Genomic DNA, 21,727 nt, shown 5'->3' on the forward strand with positions numbered 1-21,727 from the left:
GATTCACCCCTAATCTTTAATTTCATGCTATGGGCTGATGACAGGCTATGGGCTGCCCCTGTAATGACGTCCTCCTACAGCAAATCACCAAACACCTCCACATTAGGGGACCCAAACTTAATGGGCTTCTTTAATCCCCTGCTTCTAGTCGCCCATGACCCCCAGCTCCCTAGACTTTACCCCCAAAATGAACACACATGGGGCAATTTGTATGGCATCTTAGTGAAATAAACAGCTGCCCACAATCGAATGGCACCCCAAACCCCCCAGTCAACATCCCACCCCCTCAATTACATCAGCCCTGTCCTGGTGAAGCAGGAAATGCCCAACCCTAACCAGTCAGCACTGTTCCCTTAAGTGTTCCCGTATCCCGTGGTCTCACGTTATCAAACACTCAAATCCTCGCCTGTCACCTCTGCTGTCTCATGAGCCCCTAATCTAACCAAACATAGCAGACGAAATGCAAAAAACAGCAGCCCACCCCCCGAGACTTCATCAGCCAAACATCCCAAATTCCAAATCTCCTAGGTCTCATGCCCCCCGTCATCCTCATTCCTCATCTCTCATGTCTGTTATCATATCAGCCCCCAGCTTTTTAAATTTAGCAGGCTGTGCCCCCAGTGAGGCACCTGATCCCACAGTCTTACTGGGTTTCATAGCACCAACACCCCATAAACCACCTAAACTCCATAACTGTTTCTACTCACTAGATACCCATTAATACCCCGCCGGGGGAGAAGGGGGGAGGGGGTCTTTCAATTCAGCATTCTCAGTCCCCCCACCCCAAAGCTGTTCATATTGTTCAGACAGTACCTCAAAAAACAGAAACTCCATCTCATGTTTCTTCTGTGTAACGTTAGAGGGGACCCAACCACCTCATTTCTGTTATTCTTTGGTGCAACCCCCAGTGGCCCCACCTCTAACCACTTCAAACCTGCATTTCTTTAAACACACACACACACCACTCAGTTCCTGAGATTCTTTATTTAAATTCCCAGGGGCCTGCATATCTTCAACCGTCCCATCTTGTTTCATTAGTCCAAAACCCTGGAGGCCCCGCCCCTTCAACCACTCAAAGCCTGTTTTTACATTCAATAGCACAGGAGCCTCCGCTCTTTAACCATTTCAGTCCTGACCTCAGAGGCCCCACCCCCTGATCTACCTTAGTCCTGCCACTCTTTAGTCCAACATCCCAACAGTCCAACAGCTCCACCCACCTTATCTCATGCTTCTTTAGTCTAATTTTCCAGAGGTCACAAACCAACGCAATTCTGCATTTTTTTGGTCCAATTCCCAAGCCCACATCCCCACCACTAAATTCCTGACTTTCTTCAGCTTACTGCCCAGAGGCCACACCCCCTCAACTTCTAAAATCTTGCAGTTGTTTCATCCAACCTCATCCACCCCATTCATGCCTTTCTTCAGTCCAGACCCCAGAGTCCCTGTCCTTCTAAAATATTCAACATCTAAAAGGTCCTGCAGCTCCACCCACTTTATTTCACGTTTCATTAGTCTAACTCTCCAGAGGCCCCGCCACCAAACACCCAATTATACACATCTTTAGTCCAACCCCTGAGGCCACGCCCCCACCAATAAAAACCTGCTTTCTAAGGTTACTCCCCAGATGCCCCACCCATAACCCACCCAATTCTGCATTTCTTTAGTCCAACCCCCAAGGCCATACCCCCTACCATTAAAATCCTGCTTTTTAAGGTTACTCTCCAGAGGCCCTGCCAATAAGTAACCCAATTCTATCTATTGTTAGTCTAAGCCAGGATGGCACAGCCCCTCTACCACTAAAATCCCGAGTTTCTTTAGGTTAATCCCCAGAGGCCCCACCCATAACCAACCCAATTCTGCATATCTTTAGTCCAACCCCCAAGGCCACTCCCCCTACCTGCAGAATGCTGAGTTTCTTTAGGTTTATTCCCAGAGGCCACACCCCCTCAGCTTCTCAAATCTTGCAGTTGTTTCATCCAACCCCATCCACACCATTCATGCCTTTCTTCAGTCCAGACCCCAGAGTCCCTGTCCTTCTAAAATATTCAACATCTAAAAGGTCCTGCAGCTCCACCCACTTTATTTCACATTTCATTAGTCTAACTCTCCAGAGGCCCCGCCACCAAACACCCAATTATACACATCATTAGTCCAACCCCTGAGGCCACGCCCCCACCACTAAAATCCTGCTTTCTAAGGTTACTCCCCAGAGGCCCCATCCATAACCAACCCAATTCTGCATATCTTTAGTCTATCCCCCAAGGCCACTCCTCCTACCTGCAGACTCCTGAGTTTCTTTAGTTTAATCCCCACAAGCCCCACCCATAACCCACCCAATTCTGCATATCTTTAGTCCAATCCCCAGGCCATACCCCCTACCATTAAAATCCTGCTTTTTAAGGTTACTCCCCAGAGGCCCTGCCAATAAGAAACCCAATTCTGTCTATCGTTAGTCTAAGCCAGGAGGGCACAGCCCCTCTACCACTAAAATCCCGAGTTTCTTTAGGTTAATCCCCAGAGGCCCCACCCACAACCCACCCAATTCCGCATATTTTTAGTCCAACCCCCAAGGCCACTCCCCCTACCTGCAGAATGCTGAGTTTCTTTAGGTTTATTCCCATAGGCTCCACCCATAACCAACCCAATTCCTTATTTCTTTAGTGTAACACTCAGAGGCCACTCCCTCCAATCCTGCGTTTCATTAATCCAACCTTTCCAGAGGTCCCACTGTCTCGACCACCCCACCCTTTGTTTCTTAAGTCCAGCCCCTAGACGTCCTGGTCTCCCACTAGAGACCCCCCCCCCCCCCATCCGACCCCAGTCACCCCCTTGTCCCGCCCCCCCCCCTGCACCCAGGGCTGACCTGGCAGAAAGGATGATGACTCGGGCCTCCAGTTCCTTGGCCTCCAGCAGCAGTGAGGTAACATTTTTGGATCCGGGTTCAAACTGCAGAACTTTCTCAGCCTGCGATCAGTGTGAGCAAGAGAGTCAGTGAAAGCACCTACTTACCGCAGACACATCCATGCTGTCTGTCACTAAAAGAGAAGAAGATCTTCAAGAGATGTGATTTCAATTCAAAAAAAGAATGTCATTGCTAAGGAGAAGAGAGTTCTGCACCGTGCATGCAAACTGAAGGTTATCAAGACTTGAAAGAAGGGCGTGCATGTTAGAGATAGAGGAGATGTGGGAAGAGGGAGGGCGCTGCTTTCCAAAGAAAGTAAAGAAAGAATGTTGCCAAACGGGGGGGGGGGGGGGGGGGGGATCTTGGAAGTGTCTGTCCCACACGACCAGATTTCCAAAAAAGAAAAAGAAAAAAGGCTTGCAAACTAGTCAGCTTAATACATGCATTCCTTACACAAAAGAAAGAGAGAAAAAATAACAAAAGAAAGAAAGAAAAACAAAGAAAGAAAGAAAAATCTCTCTCAGGTTTGGGCGTTCTCTAGAGAACAAATTATTTCAACATTCTCGATTAAAAAGAAAAAAGAAAAAAAAGTAAAACAATTGTCAACATAAAGGACGTGCTACCAGATCAGAAACATGTCTGGGTCGATGATGACTGTGTTTGACTGGTTTCTAGTGGCTACTTTGAATAAGATTGGTGGGCGGCGTGCATTTTCCATGCATATATACCTTGGGTCCTCGCTTGTTGTCATAGGACAGTTGGTCGAGGTTTTCATAGTTCCTGTTTTTATTCTGATGAATAATGTGCACAGAGAAAATATGTAGACACAGAAGAGTATTATAAACAGTTGAAAATGGTGCGCAGTAAAGCAATCCAACATCTCTCTCCTTTCCTTCCTTAAAAAGAGGAGCTCAGTAACTCTGGGGTCTGCAAAAGCGGCCATCGGCCACACAAGGCAATCAGTCAAGCAAGCAAGCAAGCAAGCAAGCGGCGTCTGTCAGCCCGCGAAACGCACGTGTGGCGGGCAAAGGGGCGGAGTGGAAGCTCCGCGTCACGTGCACCTCTACCCGCCCTTTACTCTCCCCCAGCGGATTGGCTGAGCCGTAGTCCCGTGACTGGTGCGCGCTAAATTAGGAGAAGCTCTCCAGACGTCGTCAAACATGCTGCCGATTTTGGGAGTACGTGAGGGGCGCTTCAGAAGATATTTCTAGTTTACCACGTTACTGTTGTACATGGTAAGTACAAGTCAAAGGCGCCACCGACTCATCACCGGACCGCGAGTAGGATAAATGTTAGAAAGGCGACACAATGACACTCTGCTACAATCGCGTGTATTAGCTCAGTAGCAGGCACGCCGCGGCTGTTGTCTCCACTTAGGCGCCGTACACAAACAAGACTAACTTAACTATTCACTTTGTTGTGTTTGAAATGTTTCTTATCGATTTTATTCTCATGCATCTGTTCAGGAATGCCTCGGTAAGCACGTCAACTGCACACGCCGCTTTTAGAATATGGCAACCAGCTGGGGCGGCCTTAGGCACGTGCAAACTGTTGACCTGCACAGGGCCGCCAAATCCCATGGGCCGCCACGCCAATATACTGTATATTGAATATAAAACAGAAAGAGAAAATAACGACATAGCTGACGGCAATGTGGCCGAAAGACGTTGTGTTTCTTGTTAATTAGTACGCTGTATTTACTAATGTCGCTCAAATCGGAGCAGTAAGCTATACGTAGTATTATAACGTTCTGCCGTAACGAGAATATCGTGGGCCGCCACTTGGTTTTCAAGTTACGGACACGCGCATATAGAAGCGTGTCATGAGCACGAGGGGCTATGCAGTGTCCGCAAAGGACGTGGCCATCCGCCGTGCATAAGATACCATATTGACATTGGCGGGCGAAGGGGCCACCGATTCTTTCTCTGCCCAGGGCCGACCCTGCTACCAGGGATCAAGCCCCAGTTTTATTAGGACAGCTTGGCTATTAGTTAAACAAACGAGCTTTATGGACTGAATGGTCTCCTCTCCCTTTGTCAAATGTCTTCTGTTCAATTCTGCATGCCTACGAAAGACACTGTGGGGAACTGATCTTAAATAAATGTTCTGGTTCACTTTGGAATGTTTTCAACAAGTTTGTTCTTATGTTGGCTTGGCCTGAAAGCCTCCCTATGAACAAAAAAAAAAAAAAAAAAACGAATTCCCTTCTGTTTTGTCAAGTATTTTTGTTTTATTGCAAAGACAATCTATAGAATTCATCCGTCTGTCCATTTTTCTAACCTTGTCCTCCATTTCTAAGAATCACTGGGCACCACAGGCAATAAAGCAGTCCAATGCAGGGCACACTCATTTCAGCCATTAAACAACTTGTATAATCTGAAAGCTAATTGCCTACTATTGTGGGGGTGGGGGGTGTTTTTGTGTGTGTGTGTGTGTGCGCGCGCATCAGGAAAGGCACTATACGAAATGAAGGATAATACATTGGAGGCTTTGTGCAAACAGAGGAGATATCTGCTATTGAAAACATGGTATTAAGCTAATATCAAAAGTTAGTCAGCTTCAGCCCCTCCGTAGTCACCTTCTCATTATCTGTGTATTTGTGAAAGGTGCCATATACAGAAGAGGGTCTTAAAATGTATCATTATTATTATTATTAGCTCTCTTTGTGTGTCTGATGAACAGGTTTACTTTATCTTCCACTTTGGAAGATTTTCAAAAAGTTTGAACTTCTGTCACTTTGTATGTAGTACTAGCATGTTGTACTCTGATAGCCATTATGAATGGTCATTTTGCTTGACTTCTCACTTTGTATGAAAGCCACTCCATAAACTAAAAGCTACTGTCCATCTGTTTTGTCAGATATCACAAAGACACTACAATATATAAAATGAATCCATCCTTCCAATTCCTAACCTATCTATGCAGTTCTTGGCTATACTGGGCATGAAGCAGTCCAGTGCAGGCCACACTTGTTTCCACAATAAAACAGCCTTTATACTCTGGAAGCTCATTGCCTTCTCGTATGAGGATTTTATTTGAGAGTTTGTGTGTGTGAAGAAAGGCACTATATGAAATTAAGGATAATAAGCTGACTGCTTTGCACCAGTGGGACGTATTTCGCCATCAAAGACATGGTTTTAAATTACTACCAAAAGTCCGTCCGCTTCTCTTTGCAGATTCAGCCCCTCCATATGCGCCTTCTCATTATCTGTGTATTCATTAAAAGTGCCATATACAGCACAGGCTCATCAGCTCACGTTTTATAATCTGTGAATTTTGCTTACTTTGAGGATCATGCAGAGCAAAATCATGAATAAAAGTTTGGACGCCTTTTTTTTTTTTTATTATTATTTTTTTATTTATTTTAATTTGAGTTGGCATCCTCCGCTATTATCTAAAAATAAGCCCTTTGTTGTCACTTATACAATTCCTGAGTAATTACTCAGTCAAACTCAATGTGGCCTAATGGTCATGTTGGTACACCCCGAAGGCTTTTTGCTGCACAGTTAAGCTTTTCGGTAAGTGGTCCTAACTCCGGCCTGGCACGGTCAGTCTTTAAAGGTGTCTCTTCAGCATGGCTACCACTCGGCATGAAGAGGTCAGTTTTTAGCCCACCGTTTTCTTCTCTATGATGCCCATTCGGGTGACGAACCTGAAAAACTCTGCCATCTTTCAGCAATCCCAAACACCCTTAACAGGGGTCCATAAGTAAAGCTCGAGTTGAACGTGATGCCGACATTTATGTAGGTACTCTGTCAACCTACAGAGATAACCAGTTGGCTTAAGGAATATCACAATATGCAACGAATTTTAGACTCCCCAGAACCTACGAAGCGCCTTCTCTACTGCCAGGGTCTGTCTTCAAAATGACTCTCAGCGATGTCACCTCCACAAAAATGCTAAGCGGACGTGTCACCATAAATCAACCGTTTAAAACAGGACACACATGGAACAGCATGAGTGAGATATTTCTTCCACATGGCGCACGGGCGGGACACCCTGCGCCGTGACCTTTCGGTGAGACACGCAGACAGGTGATATTGACACCCAAAATTAACACAGGGCACACAGACGAACCTCAGATCTTAAGAAAGACACATCTGGAATACATGAGACACACACACATACAGGGTGGTGTACTTCTCGCAGCCGAAAAAAGTACATCCACGGAGGGGCATGACGTCCACTGGACCGTTTTTAAAATTCCGGCTTTGGTCCCCATGATTAAATTTAAATAAAACGCAAATTGGATGTAACTAAGGCAGCATTTGTGGGGGATGGAGTGTTAATCTGTCCAGCTCCGGGGGGGGGGGCATCAATTGGTAGCGAAAGACAAATGAGATTCTATCCTGTTATGAATGTGAAGCGTGTGGGTGGAAATGTGCAAGTGTCACGTCACCATTGAAACCCAAACCACTTGATGGCCCGCTCCTTTGTCTCTCAAGCAGATATTTTCACTTTTTAGCTCGGACATTGCCGGGGTCAATCTGTGGTGTTGTCCCTAGAAGCCCTGAGGAACTGTAAATGAAGAGCTCAAGTGCATCGTGTTATTTTAGCTTGTGCACCTTCTCGGCTCCCCGCGGGTGACGGCCTTTCTACTCTCGCAGCTCTGCCCAAAGTCACCTACAAGATCGGTTAAATGTTGCGTGATGGCCGCCCATTGGGAAGTCCCCACAGAGCTCTGTCACCTTCTCCCAGGTTTTGCTTTTCAGGATGGTGTGTGTCGTCATTCTCTGTGTAAGAAATGTTATAGTTTTTATTTTTTAAACAAGTGACCAATCAGTCTAGCTTAGTTTTATATAGTGCCTTTTCAGGGTAAGTATCTTGGGTGTGTTCCGTATCTAACAGCTAGCATTGTGTTGTTCGGTGCGTACACTTAAATGGCTGTTTTCCCCGTCTATGTTGAGGGAAGGGTGGCCCATATCCAAATATTTCAAAGGATGTGAGCCTGCAGTAACATAAAATGAAAACTTACAGACGGCCAAAGAGTTACCAGGAGTCAAGAAAGCATTTAATGTCTTTGTTCTGTACGTTTCTGGAAGGATTAGACACCACATGTATGCAACGGCGGAATAAGCTTGGAAAATTCAGTCTCTAAAGGGACACCAAGGTGTGACTCTGGGCATCTGGAACCTCCTAATATGCCCCCGTGAACCACTTGAAAACCTAAAATCAAAGGGATCCCTAAACAAATGCCTCTGCAAAGAAAACAGAGCAGGAGCCAAGGGTGACTTGCTGCAGAGTGTGCCATGGCAGACTGGGTGGGGCTTTGCATTTGAGTGACAGCAGGCTGGGTTGGGCTACATGTCTGAGCACCAATGGGGTTTTCTTCAGGGCCCGGTAGAGAAAGTGCTGTCCGTTCTACCTGCGGTGACCAAAATGCACGCAAATCCACTTACATGTGCACTTTAGTCACAATGTCTGAATTGTTTGATTTGTAATAAACTGAGGAGCAGAGGGGGAATTCGAGGACCAATGGGCCTTTGTGCGGTTTTGCAAATGATTTGTTCTCTTTGAACAGCTCTTTACAGTGAATCGATTGATAAACACGAAGAAATTGTTTCAGTCGAGGTCAACGGGAGTGCTGAAGTGCATGCGAGTCATGCGTGATATCGTCGGCGTCTTTTTTTTTTTTTTTTTTTTGTTTCGCTGACGGTGGTAGACGTTTAAAGCGCGTACACAAGAACCGCCTGAATTATGAGGAGTCTCGACTCGTCCGATTTTGTGAACAAGTCACCAACCTGAGAATCAGTCTAACGATTCTCATTCATTTGATTTGCAAACTAATTGTTACGAGTTGCACAATTCTCATAGCTGTGTTATTCGTTATTAAACGTCTCATTTCAATTATGCATCTTAAAGGAGGTCCCATGCTTTGTGTATGGAAAACAGAACCTTGGTATTTTAATTATCATATTAAATATAAAACTATTTATATACTTGGGCGTAGCTATATGTTTGAGGGGCAGCAGGCTGCGCGGGGGCCATATGTCTCAGTGGAGGCAGTCTGGGCGGGGCCATATGTTTGAGTAGCCACAGTCTGGGCGGGGCCATATGTTTGAGTAGCCACAGTCTGGGCGGGGCCATATGTTTGAGTACCCGCAGTCTGGGCGGGGCCATATGTCTCAGTGGAGGCAGTCTGGGCGGGGCCATATGTCTGAGTGGAGGCAGTCTGGGCGGGGCCATATGTTTGAGTAGCCGCAGTCTGGGCGGGGGCCATATGTTTGAGTAGCCGCAGTCTGGGCGGGGCCATATGTTTGAGTAGCCGCAGTCTGGGCGGGGCCATATGTCTCAGTGGAGGCAGTCTGGGCGGGGCCATATGTCTCAGTGGAGGCAGTCTGGGCGGGGGCCATATGTCTCAGTGGAGGCAGTCTGGGCGGGGGCCATATGTCTCAGTGGAGGCAGTCTGGGCGGGGCCATATGTTTGAGTAGCCACAGTCTGGGCGGGGCCATATGTTTGAGTAGCCACAGTCTGGGCGGGGCCATATGTTTGAGTAGCCGCAGTCTGGGCGGGGCCATATGTTTGAGTAGCCGCAGTCTGGGCGGGGCCATATGTCTCAGTGGAGGCAGTCTGGGCGGGGCCATATGTCTCAGTGGAGGCAGTCTGGGCGGGGCCATATGTTTGAATGGCAGCAATGCACCAAAAAGAGAGGCAAATGCATTCCTTTAAATGAGGAGGATTCAAGATATGCTCTTGGAAAACAAATAAAATGGAACCTCATGAAGGTGTTAATTCCTACGTACGTAGGGCGTCACCTAAGTGGTCAGCGATTGTCGATTGCTTTATCAGAGAATAGAATGCAGGTATGCAGGGCTCAGTTTTCTGTTAAATGTTTAACACCACGGCACATTAAGTTGCAACTTGAACTTTGTAGGGGGCTTCTTGATAGGCAGAATTCCTTTCCTCACATCATTCTGTCATGATTCAATTGTACGTTGCCCATTTGCAATGCTTTTGTTTTGTTTCGCAACGTCCTGAACTCCATTTTGAGTCTTCCAATGGCGGGCGCGACTTGGATTCCCGTTGTTAGGTCCACTTCCCGCTTTTTTTAGGGCCTTTGCCTCTGAGGTCACGACCCCCGATTACTGATGCAACTGGATAAACGGATGGCTTGGAGTTAATTTCAATCTCCGATCTGCAGAAACCAAGACCCCTTAAGTGACCTTGTTACGTGTCCTCTTTGCCATATTTGGCTTGGACCCTTTCTGTTCTCTTGACTACTTCAGTTCCTGGTTCTCGCTTTAGGCTTCGTTTTCATTTTGCTAATCAACCTTTCATTTCTTTTGCTTTGTTTTCTTGTGTGCTCTTTCTAGTCGGGCGCTAAAGCGAATGTTTCCGTGCACTGCCTGTTCCAACCCATAATCAACTTGTGAAAAACCCAGTAATCTACATGGCGCCCAGTTATTCTTTCTGACAAGTGCTATTTAGGAGGGGGTTGGCAGCGTGCGCCGACAGTGTGTTGCTGTCAACTTCAACAGAAGGCAAATTAGTGGGGGGGGAGGACACTGCTGTGAACCCCCTGGGTGCAGTTTGACCCCTTAGCAGCTAAGGCTTAGCTTTTTGGTGATTAGATTTCCTCCCACCTCTCTCTGTCGAGTGTGCCCTGTGGTGGACCAGCAGCCTGCCCAGGGTTGATCCCAGCCTCGTCATTGACGTTGCCAGCAAGTGCCAGCTTGAGTTGAAGAGAGGCTGCTTTAGGGAAACGATGGAATGAAGATTTAAAAAAAAAAAAAAAAAAAAAACATCCGAAAATAAATAAAAATAAAAACTAAACTGCCATCTCTACCATAATTTGGGGGTCTCCTACCACTGCATAATGCTGTGTGTTATTTAACTGGAGACCACTGAAGTAAAGGAGGACCACGTGATTTAAATCAGGCCATGAAGATTGTCACCTTTTAAGCTTGACCTCAAGGCCGGGGGTGTCCATTCTCTGGTCCTGGTGGGCCGCCGTGGCTGCAGCTTTTCATTCTAACGCTTTTCCTAATCAGTTTGTGCTGCTAATGAACTGTTTTTCCCTTCATTTTCATAGCCCTGTTTTGAAGGATTCAGTCCTTGTTTCTTCACTAAATGAGACTTGAGGTGAGCCGACAGATGAGGAGCTAAACTGGGCCTTCAAACTCCAGCCATTTTCATTCCAACCGGTCTCTTAATGAGAAGCCAATTCTTGCCGTTATTGAATCTCAGGACTTGTCGCTGCTCTCATTCTTTTGATTTTCATCGATGTTTTGGTGACCTGAGTGGACCGACATGACCGAGACCTTCACCTTTCTTTATTTTCAGGTGAGTTGGTCGGGTGGTGGCTCATTTTGTGTCTCATTATTGTGTGGCTGCTGATTAAGAAGAAAGAAACCACCAAGGGGGTCCGAATCACGTAAATTATAGAGAAGGCAAAACGAGTTGATCAGCAGCAAACAAACGGCTCACTGATGAAGAAGATGGTTAGAATGAAAACCTGCAGCCACTGTGGCCCACCAGGACCGGAGTTGGACTCCCCCTGTTGTAGACTAACAGGAAAGTGCAGTGCTGGGGTGAGGGGTCTGTGTAGGGGGGTCCCGTCACCCAAATCCCACCACACTTTTAACAGCCGCAGAGTTCAATTGGCTGTTTTAAATATTGGCACCCAGAAGCCTGTGCCCAAAACATTGAACCAGATGGGTTTTAATAGGGTGCTATAAAAATGTACACTGTCAGCAGACTAAAGACCCCCACGAAAATACAGGTGTACAGGTGAATGTCCAGGCTTCATCTAACAATGGAGCTAACCTGTCCATCTCCAGCCTCAATGCTTTTCTTATGGTGCCTACTTTCCATGGAGGGGGTTCTGGATAATTGCCCCCTTGTCCACCTGAATCAACACTTTTTCCAGCAGCTCCAGATGAAGACCCTTGACTCTTTAGTTCTTCATGTGACGTTGGACCCTGGTGCTCATCTTCTACCCATCCTGCCTAAAAAGCTCATCCACCCGGCCGTTGTCTCCAAACGCAGTTCCATAAGAAGTTCTCTTTCCTTCTTGTTGCTTTTTATTCTTTGTTTCTTTTCGGTATCCATAACATCATAATCTTTTTTTTTTTTTTTTTTTTTTTTACCCCCCTCGTAATATTTATAGTGAATTGTCATAAGACGCAACCAAACCGTGGGCAGAAAGAAGACAAGACAAAGCTTTCTGATGTAATTCTTGGCCATCTTTAGCTTCACTTTTGCAGATTTACTCCTCCAGTTTGGCTTTGGTTTGATGTTCATCAGGGGTGACACTGCTGGGGGGGCTTATTGGGGAATCAAGAAATGCCAAAGCCACCAGCCAGCCTTCCCATCTCCCAAACAAAGAATTAAATAAAAATTATTAGGGTGCCAATGGAACAATTGAATGTTTTTGGTTTTGTTTACATAAAAAAATTTGTTGCCCATTGCTCGGTAAAATTTGTGTCATTTCATTTAAATATTACAATGTCCTGAGGCCAAACCTGTGTGAGAAACGCTGCTCAGGTGTCCACAGGCAGCCAGAAGGGGGCGGGGCCAGCTCATATACCGCTGGCCTGAGGGGGCGTGGCTGGCGGGCAGCGCTGGAAAGCAGCCAATGATCTTTGAGAGCTTCTCCGCACCTACGGTCCACGAGCCTGGGGAGGTGACAGTCGGTGGCACCTCGGGAAGAATCAGCTGAGGGCGCTGGAGGTAGTGTGGCCGATTGTGTCACCAACTTCCCACTGACCCCCAGGTGACAGATGGTGTGACTGCGCAGGTCACGGGCAAAGGAAGTGGTGGAGATGGAGAAAATAGCGGTCTCGGCCATGGAAAAAACTGACTATACCGGCAACTTCAGTCCATTTGTAAGCAGGAGTTCATGTCAATAAAGTTAATTGATGGATTATTTAAGGGAGGAGAAATTTGGTGAGTGGAGAAAGAGATTGGAAAAAAAAATGTTCTTGTGTAGCTCAGTGCTGTATCCCCAGGGTTGTATTATTAAAGAAATAAATAGAATTGGCAAATAGTCCAAAAACTGGGGTGGCCATCTCTTTGTGCCTTTCCACACATCCGTCTGCTACGCTACCGAGGTTGCCCGCAAGCCAAGAAGAAGAACCGACGCCGAATTCTGGTAAGAAGAGCAGCGGGACTCTCCACACCCGCTCTTACACATTCCTCCGCTCACATCGTTATCATTTAAAGACTGGAGCGACTCGCACCACGTGAGAGAACAAGCAGGCGAGACCCTGCAGGGTGAAGCCAGATGTGCGTCGAAGAGCTGGGCAGGTCCGGACAAAGCAAAGGAAAACGGACGGTCAAGTGTGTGGTGTGGGAAACGATTGGGGTCCCTTTTTCTTAAAGAGTTAATAAACAGTCCTTGCAGGTGCCATTCCAACAGGTGCCGGTGTCTGAACGTCAGTCTTTTCTCTTGTTACAAAACATTTAACTTCAAAATTGAAGTTTTTGCATGGAGTGCGTCTTTTGTAATTAGCTAGAATTTTTTTTTTGTCTGCACCCTCAGAACTGTTTCTGGGCTCACGTGTATCCACCTCGGTCACAAATGTCAGGCGCCGACCCCTATTAGTCGGCACTCGGCGGGTTATCCCGCTTCTCACTTCTCAATCTGCGGCTGAATGCCCGGATGAGGTCTGTCATGCCCGCTCCTGCTCGTCACCCCTTCTTCAGCCGTTGTCACCGTTGCTTGTGCTGTGTGGTTTTCCACCAGCAGATGGACTGAGGTGAATAATTCCTTTGAGCAGGATCCCAATATTCCATGCCGTTTCTGTTTTCCACACGTCCTCTTCTCCTATAGTTCACCCAGACACCAGCGGTCCGTTTTGCTGCCACGTCTGCGTGATTTTTTGGTGTTTATGGTCACAATTCTTCTGCCGCAGCCTCCCACGTTTTGCTTTTTTTTTTTTTTTTTCTTCCCTCAGCAGGCTCAGCTGCTCTTGAAGAGAAGACCACTGCTTGTGATAAACCACAATGGCTGCCTTTTTTGAATTGATTATTGACCTCTATAATTGTTTGATCTTCCAGTCCTCTGGCTGAAGTGCCTTACAGTTTATCGTCGTCCATCTTTGCATCCCCATCCCCTAAAAAACCCTGAGCCATGTTCTGCTGCATCAGTCATCCTTCCATATGGTGTCACATGTCCCTTCTAGACCAGGGGTCCCCAGCTCCAGTCCTGGAGGGCCCCAGTGGCTGCAGGTTTTCATTCTGACCCTTTTTCTTAATTAGTGACCTGTTTTGCTGCTAATTAACTTCTTTTGAATTCATTTTAATTGACTTTTTTTTTTTTTTAAAGATTTGTCCCCCTGAATGTCTTCATCGTTCCTCTGAATGGCTTCATTTCTTTCCTAAAATGGCACCCAAACTGAAATGAGATGTGAAGTGACGGCGCCAACAGAAGACCAGCTAAGTCAGGGCCTCAAACTCCAACCAGCTGCTTAATCAGGTACCGACTCGTGTTGTTAATTAAACTCGTTCTTTAATTCCATGGCTTGTTGTTGCACTCGTTGTGAGACATTTCTGAAATTGTCGATTTTTCTCTTTTCTACGAGCACTGGGGACCTGAGCAGATCAACTGAGACCTTCATGTTTCTTTATTTTCAGATATTGTATGATGGTCACAGTTTGCTGGTCCTGTTTTTGGCTCATTTTGTATCTCATTATTGTTTGGCTGCTCATTAAGGGAAAAGAAACAATTAAGGGATCCGAGGCTTCAAGAGCAAGTCAATTAAAATGAATGGAAAAGGACTTAATTTGGAGTAAAAACTGGTCACTAATTAAGAAATGAAAACCTGCAGCCACTGAGGCCCTCCAGGACCGGAGTTGGGGACCCCTGTTCTAGACATTCTGTGTCTTGTACAGAGCATTGAAATAATATTCAAGTTGAAAGGCACTATATAAAACTAATTCTGATCGATTGCTTAGCTGATACAGTGAAAGATAACCCCATTCACTCCTGAATCTGAGCCTAACATAGTAAAATCAATTACAGCCAAACGGTGGACAAACACAAAATTCTAAAGTTGAACACACAGAAGAATCCTGCCAGTATTAAAAAGAGCCCACCTGCACCACCCCCTGCCAAATTCTAGAGCTCTCCAGCCCAAAATCCTACAACTTAGAAGAAAGCAGCGCCAAGAATGGGCACTGCTGACCCCTGCCTCTATAATGAAGACATCCATCCATCCATTACTAACTACAGGAGCACGGGGGGTCTGCTGGAGCCAAACCCAGCCAACACAGGGCGCAAAGCAGGAAACAAACCCTGGCCAGCCCACTGCAGATAATGAAGACACCCCCATAGTATTCTACAGGGGGCTCCCAACAATTTAAATAACACTAACAGAGCCCCCCCCTGTGTGCTGCGACTACAATGGGACTTTCTTGAATTCTGCCTTACAGATGTTAACATTAAATAGAGGAGCCCACCTTAAATTTGAGAACCCAAAACACACACACACACGAATCTAAACCCTAGGAGTCCCCCTCAACTTGCATCATTAATGTCACAGAAAGGCCACCCAAACTCGACTTTTGGAGCGAGCCAAGTGCCACCAGAGGTCCGAGACTCTGACGTAATGGGTCAGCTTTTTATACCCGCAAGTCTTTCCTTTTAAAATGGTGACGTTTCCATGTCGCGTGCACCCCAATCTTCGGAATGTGGTCACGATCGTCTCTAAGGAGATAAACGGCATTGAGCAGCTGGGAAATGACGGCCATTCGAACATAAAGAAGCTTAAATTATAACGTGTGGGCAAATTGCCGAAATGAAGGTGGCATGCAATATTTGGAATTTTGAAAAAAATAATAAAAACGGAATCGGCATGCAAGGGTAGTTATTTCAATAATTTTAATTTAAATAAATTAGGGAAACGCAACTCTTGCCGAGCTCAAACAAATAAATCGGGGACCGGCCGCATCATGCAAACCTCATGCAAGGTTGTGACGTGAGCTTCTCGGTCAGTGGGATAAAACCCACCCGAGAAGAAACGAGCATTTTGGGTTTGTTTATCTATCTGTTTTATTTATTTATTTTAGCATTTTGCAGAGCCCCAGGTTAAGTCCTTCTTTTCGCTCCTGACGTTGATTCACATGTAGGAGATTTTTGACTATGGCAAAAGCATGTGAGATGAATAAGTACAAAGTACTGTCAGATAACCACTTAAGACGCTGTTGATGCATCCAGCATAAAATGTTACAATGGAAAGAAATGTGTTTAACATAACAGAACTCTACACACACAGAACAGTTCAGAGAAATTCAACACGAGTAAGTCACGCACGCGCACACACGCACAGACGCCACACTGACCGGCGTGCCCAGCGCTCACCTTGGTCTCCTTCTCCTCCAGGAGCGTCTCCAGCCTCTTCTGGGCGGCACGGCCCTCGTGGTCGTCACTCACGATCAAGATGATGTGGTTCCAGTGGAAGACGCGCATCATGTCGAACCACACGTGGGCTTGGTGGGAGTACGGCGGGACGGTGCGCAGGAACGACAGGTGGATACTCTGCGCACACACACAGGGACACACACGGGCGTTCAATGTGTGGTTTCACATTAGCCTCGGAGGCACCTCCAGGGTGCGCTGTAACGCAATACTTACCTTGTCAGAATAAATGGACATCCGTGTCATCAGCCCGACCACTGGGATGCGGTAGAAGCCGGCCGTGTAGGAGACAGGCGTGGGGGTCATGAGCTCATTCGGGGCACCAGGGTGGCTCACTAATATGGCGTAAACCTGTGGAGAGGGAGGCAAAGCGTCAGGACATGAAATGAGGACGTCTATGGGGAATGTCCTTTTGGTCATCTAATGACCAACCCCACGATGTATCACTTTATTTGGAGAATTTGCACAAATGTAAGAGAGTCCGCTATTCTTCTTACCAGAATTCGGCGTCGGTTCTGCTCGGCTTTCGGGGTGACCTCTTGTGGTGTGTCAGACCGAGTCTGCGATGTGTGGGGAGGCACACAAAGATGGTCACCCCAGTTTGTGGACTACTTGCCTATTGCATTTTATTTCTTTTCTAACACAACAGTGAAGACGCACCATGAGCTACCCAAGTACACTCCTCGTTTTTTTTTTCTTCTACGCTTTTTTTTCCCCAGTTACCCCTCCCTCCTCCCTTAAATAAAATCAATAAACTTTATTAAAACTTTCTGACACAAACTCCTGCTCGCACAAAAAAGACCGTTACAACTGAATGCCCAACGGGGTTTTCCTTCTTTCTGGCTGTTGTTTTCTATGGTGTACTGGCAGGTCTTTCCAAATCCCTATGATGATGCTTTTGAACAAAGGCGCTATATAAATAAGGAATTAGGGAGATACACTGAGTCTTCTCTGTCACTCCTCAGACAGACCTCGGGATAACATTATGAGGTGTAGTGCCGTCTCAACCTTTAGGACAGGAAGGGCACTGCGCCCAAATTCACCAGCAGATGGCGCTGTTGTGCATAAATTAGATAAGCAAACGCACCTCAAACATTTAACGGTTTAGGTTTAGGTTTCTTTATTTAGTCATGTTTACACAGGAAAACATGAAATTTGCCTTCTCAGTTGCATCTAATAACAGGTAACAGACAGAATGAAATAAAACAGACAAATAGAAATAAGAAAGGTTAAGGTAAGGCAGTTAGATAAAACATATTTACACCAAAAAAAAAAAAGGTAACAGGATATATATCAATATATCAGGTTCAGGTGTTTACAGAACGCTCAGCTTAGGTGCTGTTATATATAATATATATATCCAATTTTAAATAATATGCTTATCTCTTAACTGGAAAAATATTTATTAGTATTGCTCACCTGTCCAGGCTGTTTTTGATCCTCACATTGTTCTCTCCATACCTTTCCCTAGGTGAGCTCAGGTATTGCCTCAGATTTGCAGTTCTCCCTGGAACATGTGGGCCTTTTTAAGTGATTTATTGATTTTCTGTATTGTGATCAAATTTTGAAGGTTCTGAACTCTCACCTTGTGTTTTTATGGAATTGTCACCATCGTCATCATGAATCACATCAATCGCTTATCTGCAACACAATTTAACACTTTGCCCATTGAACAGAGATTGGAAACCTGTTCATATTCGTTTGTGTTTCTGCTTTGGGTGTTGAGTATTTCATGCTGAGATCTCTTTTTATCCTGGACTAGCAAAATACCCGCGCTTCGCAGAGGCGAAGTACTGCTTTAAAATTTTTATTAAGAAGAAAAGTAAACCTTTTTAAACTGAGGGGAAATATACCAATAATTATTTAAGGATCTCTTTGTATACCACGTTGTCAGTTTGGCCCTCCGGTTATAATTATGACCAAGCTGTGCGCTAAGCCTTGTGACGAACAGTCGGGTCCCATGTCCGGCTGGGTCGCCCCTGCTGCTTATGTTCCGGGGGACCAACCATGGGCAGTCCAATACCTCCCCCGGGATGCTTGGTGGCCGCTTCCCTGTCCGACGGTGATTTCCCAACCTCCCGCAGGGCTCCATGGGAGACGGAGTCCTCCACAGTCTGGTTGGAGCCCAGAGGGGCTGTCTGAATGCAACAGCCCGGCTGGACGAATCTTCAGCCCCACCCAGAAGTGCAATTAGGACCAGGAGGTCAAGCACCTGGAACGCTTCAGGGTGGGCTATAAAAAGGGCCAACCACCACCCCTTAAGGGGGCCAGAATCGGGAAGACGAGGTTGCCTGGGAGGAGAGGTGGTGCAAGGTGGAGACTTGTTGGTGTGTTTATTAAGTGCTTTGTGGGACTGTGTATTGCCTGTAGATAGATAGATAGATACTTTATTAATCCCAAGGGGAAATTCACATGGGGGGTTCATGGGGAAGACGTGTCCCACAGGTGAAGAACAATAAAGAACCTGTGATTATAGCACATGCCTCTGCATCAGTCTCTGCCGGGTTGGGCACAATATAGCGCCTTTTACAGCTTACTCTTGAGCATGCAATGTATAGTTGGCCATGTGAAAAGCAATCTTGCCTGAAATCAATGCCAACCTTTTGTAGGGTCTGTCACTGAGACATATTAATTGTCATTGCGAAGCAGAGCCTTACTGGAAATTGGAGGCGTTTGAATTGAAATGGGTTTCATCAATAACTTGGCATCCAGCTTTTGAGAGTTTAAACATTCATAAACATCAAAGTGTCCACTACTCAAATCGTCACCTGTGAATCTAAGATGTTTAAGTGGCGGTTGTCCAAAGGTGTAAAATATTTGGCCATTTCGATACACTTGAAAGTGACAACCGAACAATTCGGCGGCAGCCATCAACTCACATGCAGAACCATAGGTGAAGAGCTTAAGCATTTCACTCTTATAGTGCTCCTGTGTAGTATAATTATCTCCTGTACCGTCATCAGTCCACACCTTGAACCTGTCCTAGTCACTCAATACATAAGACACAATGTTCCTCCGGATGTCAAGAGTGAGCCTGATATGGCCGAGCAATATGTAACACAGAGAATGGAAAAGGCAGTCGCCATTTCCGGGCATGGAAACCACTCGGTAAGTGACAGTTCTTTGATCGATGGTGATCACCTCGATAGACATGTTAATAGGGGTACGGTTGGAACGATAAAGGAAATGGGTACCTGAACAATGTAAACTATGTCTAAAATACCTACACAATAACTATAATCGTAATAAATGAACAATAAAACAGTGGAGAAGCCGTGGATTAAATAAAAAGGCTGCAGTTATCAGCAGGGAGACGTGAATACCGTGGCGAAGCAAGGAAGAGAATGAAGAGACGAGAGCGACGGACGGCCTTATATAGGCAGGCAGTCAACTACGTGGGAGGTGTGGGGATGGGGGACCCAACGCCACCTCACACGGCGACCGAGCTGCAGGCTATGGATGTATATATGTACGTAAGTAGGATTCAGTTAGCGCTGGCAACCCGCGTACCAAATTTCTTGAAGATGGACCCATACGTTGGAAAGTTCAATATGACGGCCGACAGTGGTGTCATACCACCGAAATAAGTACGTACATCGGTTTTGGTTAGCGCAGGGAAGCTGCCTACCAAATTTCGTGAAGATGGGGCCATAAATAAGAGAATTTTACATGGCGGACGTTGTCGACCGTTATGACTGTTACGCGTAGAATTTCAAAATGAAACCTGCTTAAGTTCTGTAAGGAATGAGCCTGACAAATGTCAGCCTTCTACCTACACGGGAAGTTGGAGAATTAGTGACGAGTGAGTCAGTGAGGGCTTGCCTTTTATTAATATACAGTGCATCTGGAAAGTATTCACAGCACATCACTTTGTCCACATTTTGTGATGTTACAGCCTTATTCCAAAATGGATTCAATTTATTTTTTTCCTCAGAATTCTACACACAACACCCCATAATGACAACATGAAAAAAGTTTACATGAGATTTTTGCAAATTTATTAAAAATAAACAAACTGAGAAATCCCATGTACATAAGTATTCACAGCCTTTGCTCAATACTTTGTCGATGCCCCTTTGGCAGCAATTCCAGCCTCAAGTCTTGTTGAATATGATGCCACAAGCTTGGCACACCTATCCTTGGCCAGTGTCGCCCATTTCTCTTTGCAGCACCTCTCAAGCTCCATCAGGTTGGATGGGAAGCGTCGGTGCACAGCCATTTTAAGATCTCTCCAGAGATGTTCAATCAGATTCAAGTCTGGGCTCTGGCTGGGCCACTCAAGGACATTCACAGAGTTGTCCTGAAGCCACTCCTTTGATATCTTGGCTGTGTGCTTAGGGTCGTTGTCCTGCTGAAAGATGAACCGTCGCCCAAGTCTGAGGTCAAGAGCGCTCTGGAGCAGGTTTTCATCCAGGATGTCTCTGTACATTGCTGCAGTCATCTTTCCCTTTATCCTGACTAGTCTCCCAGTCCCCACAGCATGATGCTGCCACCACCATGCTTCACTGTAGGGATGGTATTGGCCTGGTGATGAGCGGTGCCTGGTTTCCTCCAAACGTGGCGCCTGGCATTCACACCAAAGAGTTCCATCTTTGTCTCATCAGACCAGAGAATTTTCTTTCTCATGGTCTGAGAGTCCTTCAGGTGCCTTTTGTCAAACTCCAGGCAGGCTGCCATGTGCCTTTTACTAAGGAGTGGCTTCTGTCTGGCCACTCTACCATACAGGCCTGATTGGTGGATTGCTGCAGAGATGGTTGTCCTTCTGGAAGGTTCTCCTCTCTCCACAGAGGACCTCTGGAGCTGTGACAGAGTGACCATCGGGTTCTTGGTCACCTCCCTGACTAAGGCCCTTCTCCCCCAATCGCTCAGTTTAGATGGCTGGCCAGCTCTAGGAAGAGTCCTGGTGTTTTTGAACTTCTTCCATTTACAGATGATGGAGGCCACTGTGCTCATTGGGACCTTCAAAGCAGCAGAAATTTTTCTGTAACTTTCCCCAGATTTGTGCCTCGAGACAATCCTGTCTCGGAGGTCTACAGACAATTCCTTTGACTTCATGCTTGGTTTGTGCTCTGACATGAACTGTCAACTGTGGGACCTTCTATAGACAGGTGTGTGCCTTTCCAAATCAGGTCCAGTCAACTGAATTTACCACAGGTGGACCCCAATGAAGCTGCAGAAACATCTCAAGGATGATCAGGGGAAACAGGATGCACCTGAGCTCAATTTGGAGCTTCATGGCAAAGGCTGTGAATACTTATGGACATGTGCTTTCTCAATTTTTTTATTTTTAATAAATTTGCAAAAACCTCAAGTAAACTTTTTTCACGTTGTCATTATGGGGTGTTGTGTGTAGAATTCTGAGGAAAAAAATGAATTGAATCCATTTTGAAAGAAGGCAGTAATATAACAAAATGTGGAAAAAGTGATGAAGCGCTGGGAATACTTTCCGGATGCACTGTAGATT

The 21,727-nt window shown here is 46.0% G+C and overlaps 1 protein-coding gene across 9 annotated transcripts in view; it reads right to left on the bottom strand.

Moving 5' to 3' along the window:
- The window catches only part of grin1a (glutamate receptor, ionotropic, N-methyl D-aspartate 1a), a 77,005-nt gene that overhangs the window by 45,003 nt on the left and 10,275 nt on the right, over positions 1–21,727 (bottom strand). For 5 of the 9 annotated variants that reach the window (XM_051932286.1, XM_051932289.1, XM_051932287.1 and 2 more), the window contains exons 2-5: positions 16,480–16,614; positions 16,207–16,383; positions 3,631–3,693; positions 2,864–2,964 (exon numbers count right to left, since the gene is read on the bottom strand). In XM_051932286.1, coding sequence (XP_051788246.1) covers positions 2,864–2,964; positions 3,631–3,693; positions 16,207–16,383; positions 16,480–16,614 — 476 coding nt within the window. The remainder of the gene's footprint in view (positions 1–2,863; positions 2,965–3,630; positions 3,694–16,206; positions 16,384–16,479; positions 16,615–21,727) is intronic. The other 4 variants (XM_028808721.2, XM_028808725.2, XM_028808726.2 and 1 more) reach the window with 1 other exon arrangement.

The sequence above is a fragment of the Erpetoichthys calabaricus genome, chromosome 9, assembly GCF_900747795.2.
Source record: "Erpetoichthys calabaricus chromosome 9, fErpCal1.3, whole genome shotgun sequence".
NCBI lineage: Eukaryota > Metazoa > Chordata > Cladistia > Polypteriformes > Polypteridae > Erpetoichthys > Erpetoichthys calabaricus.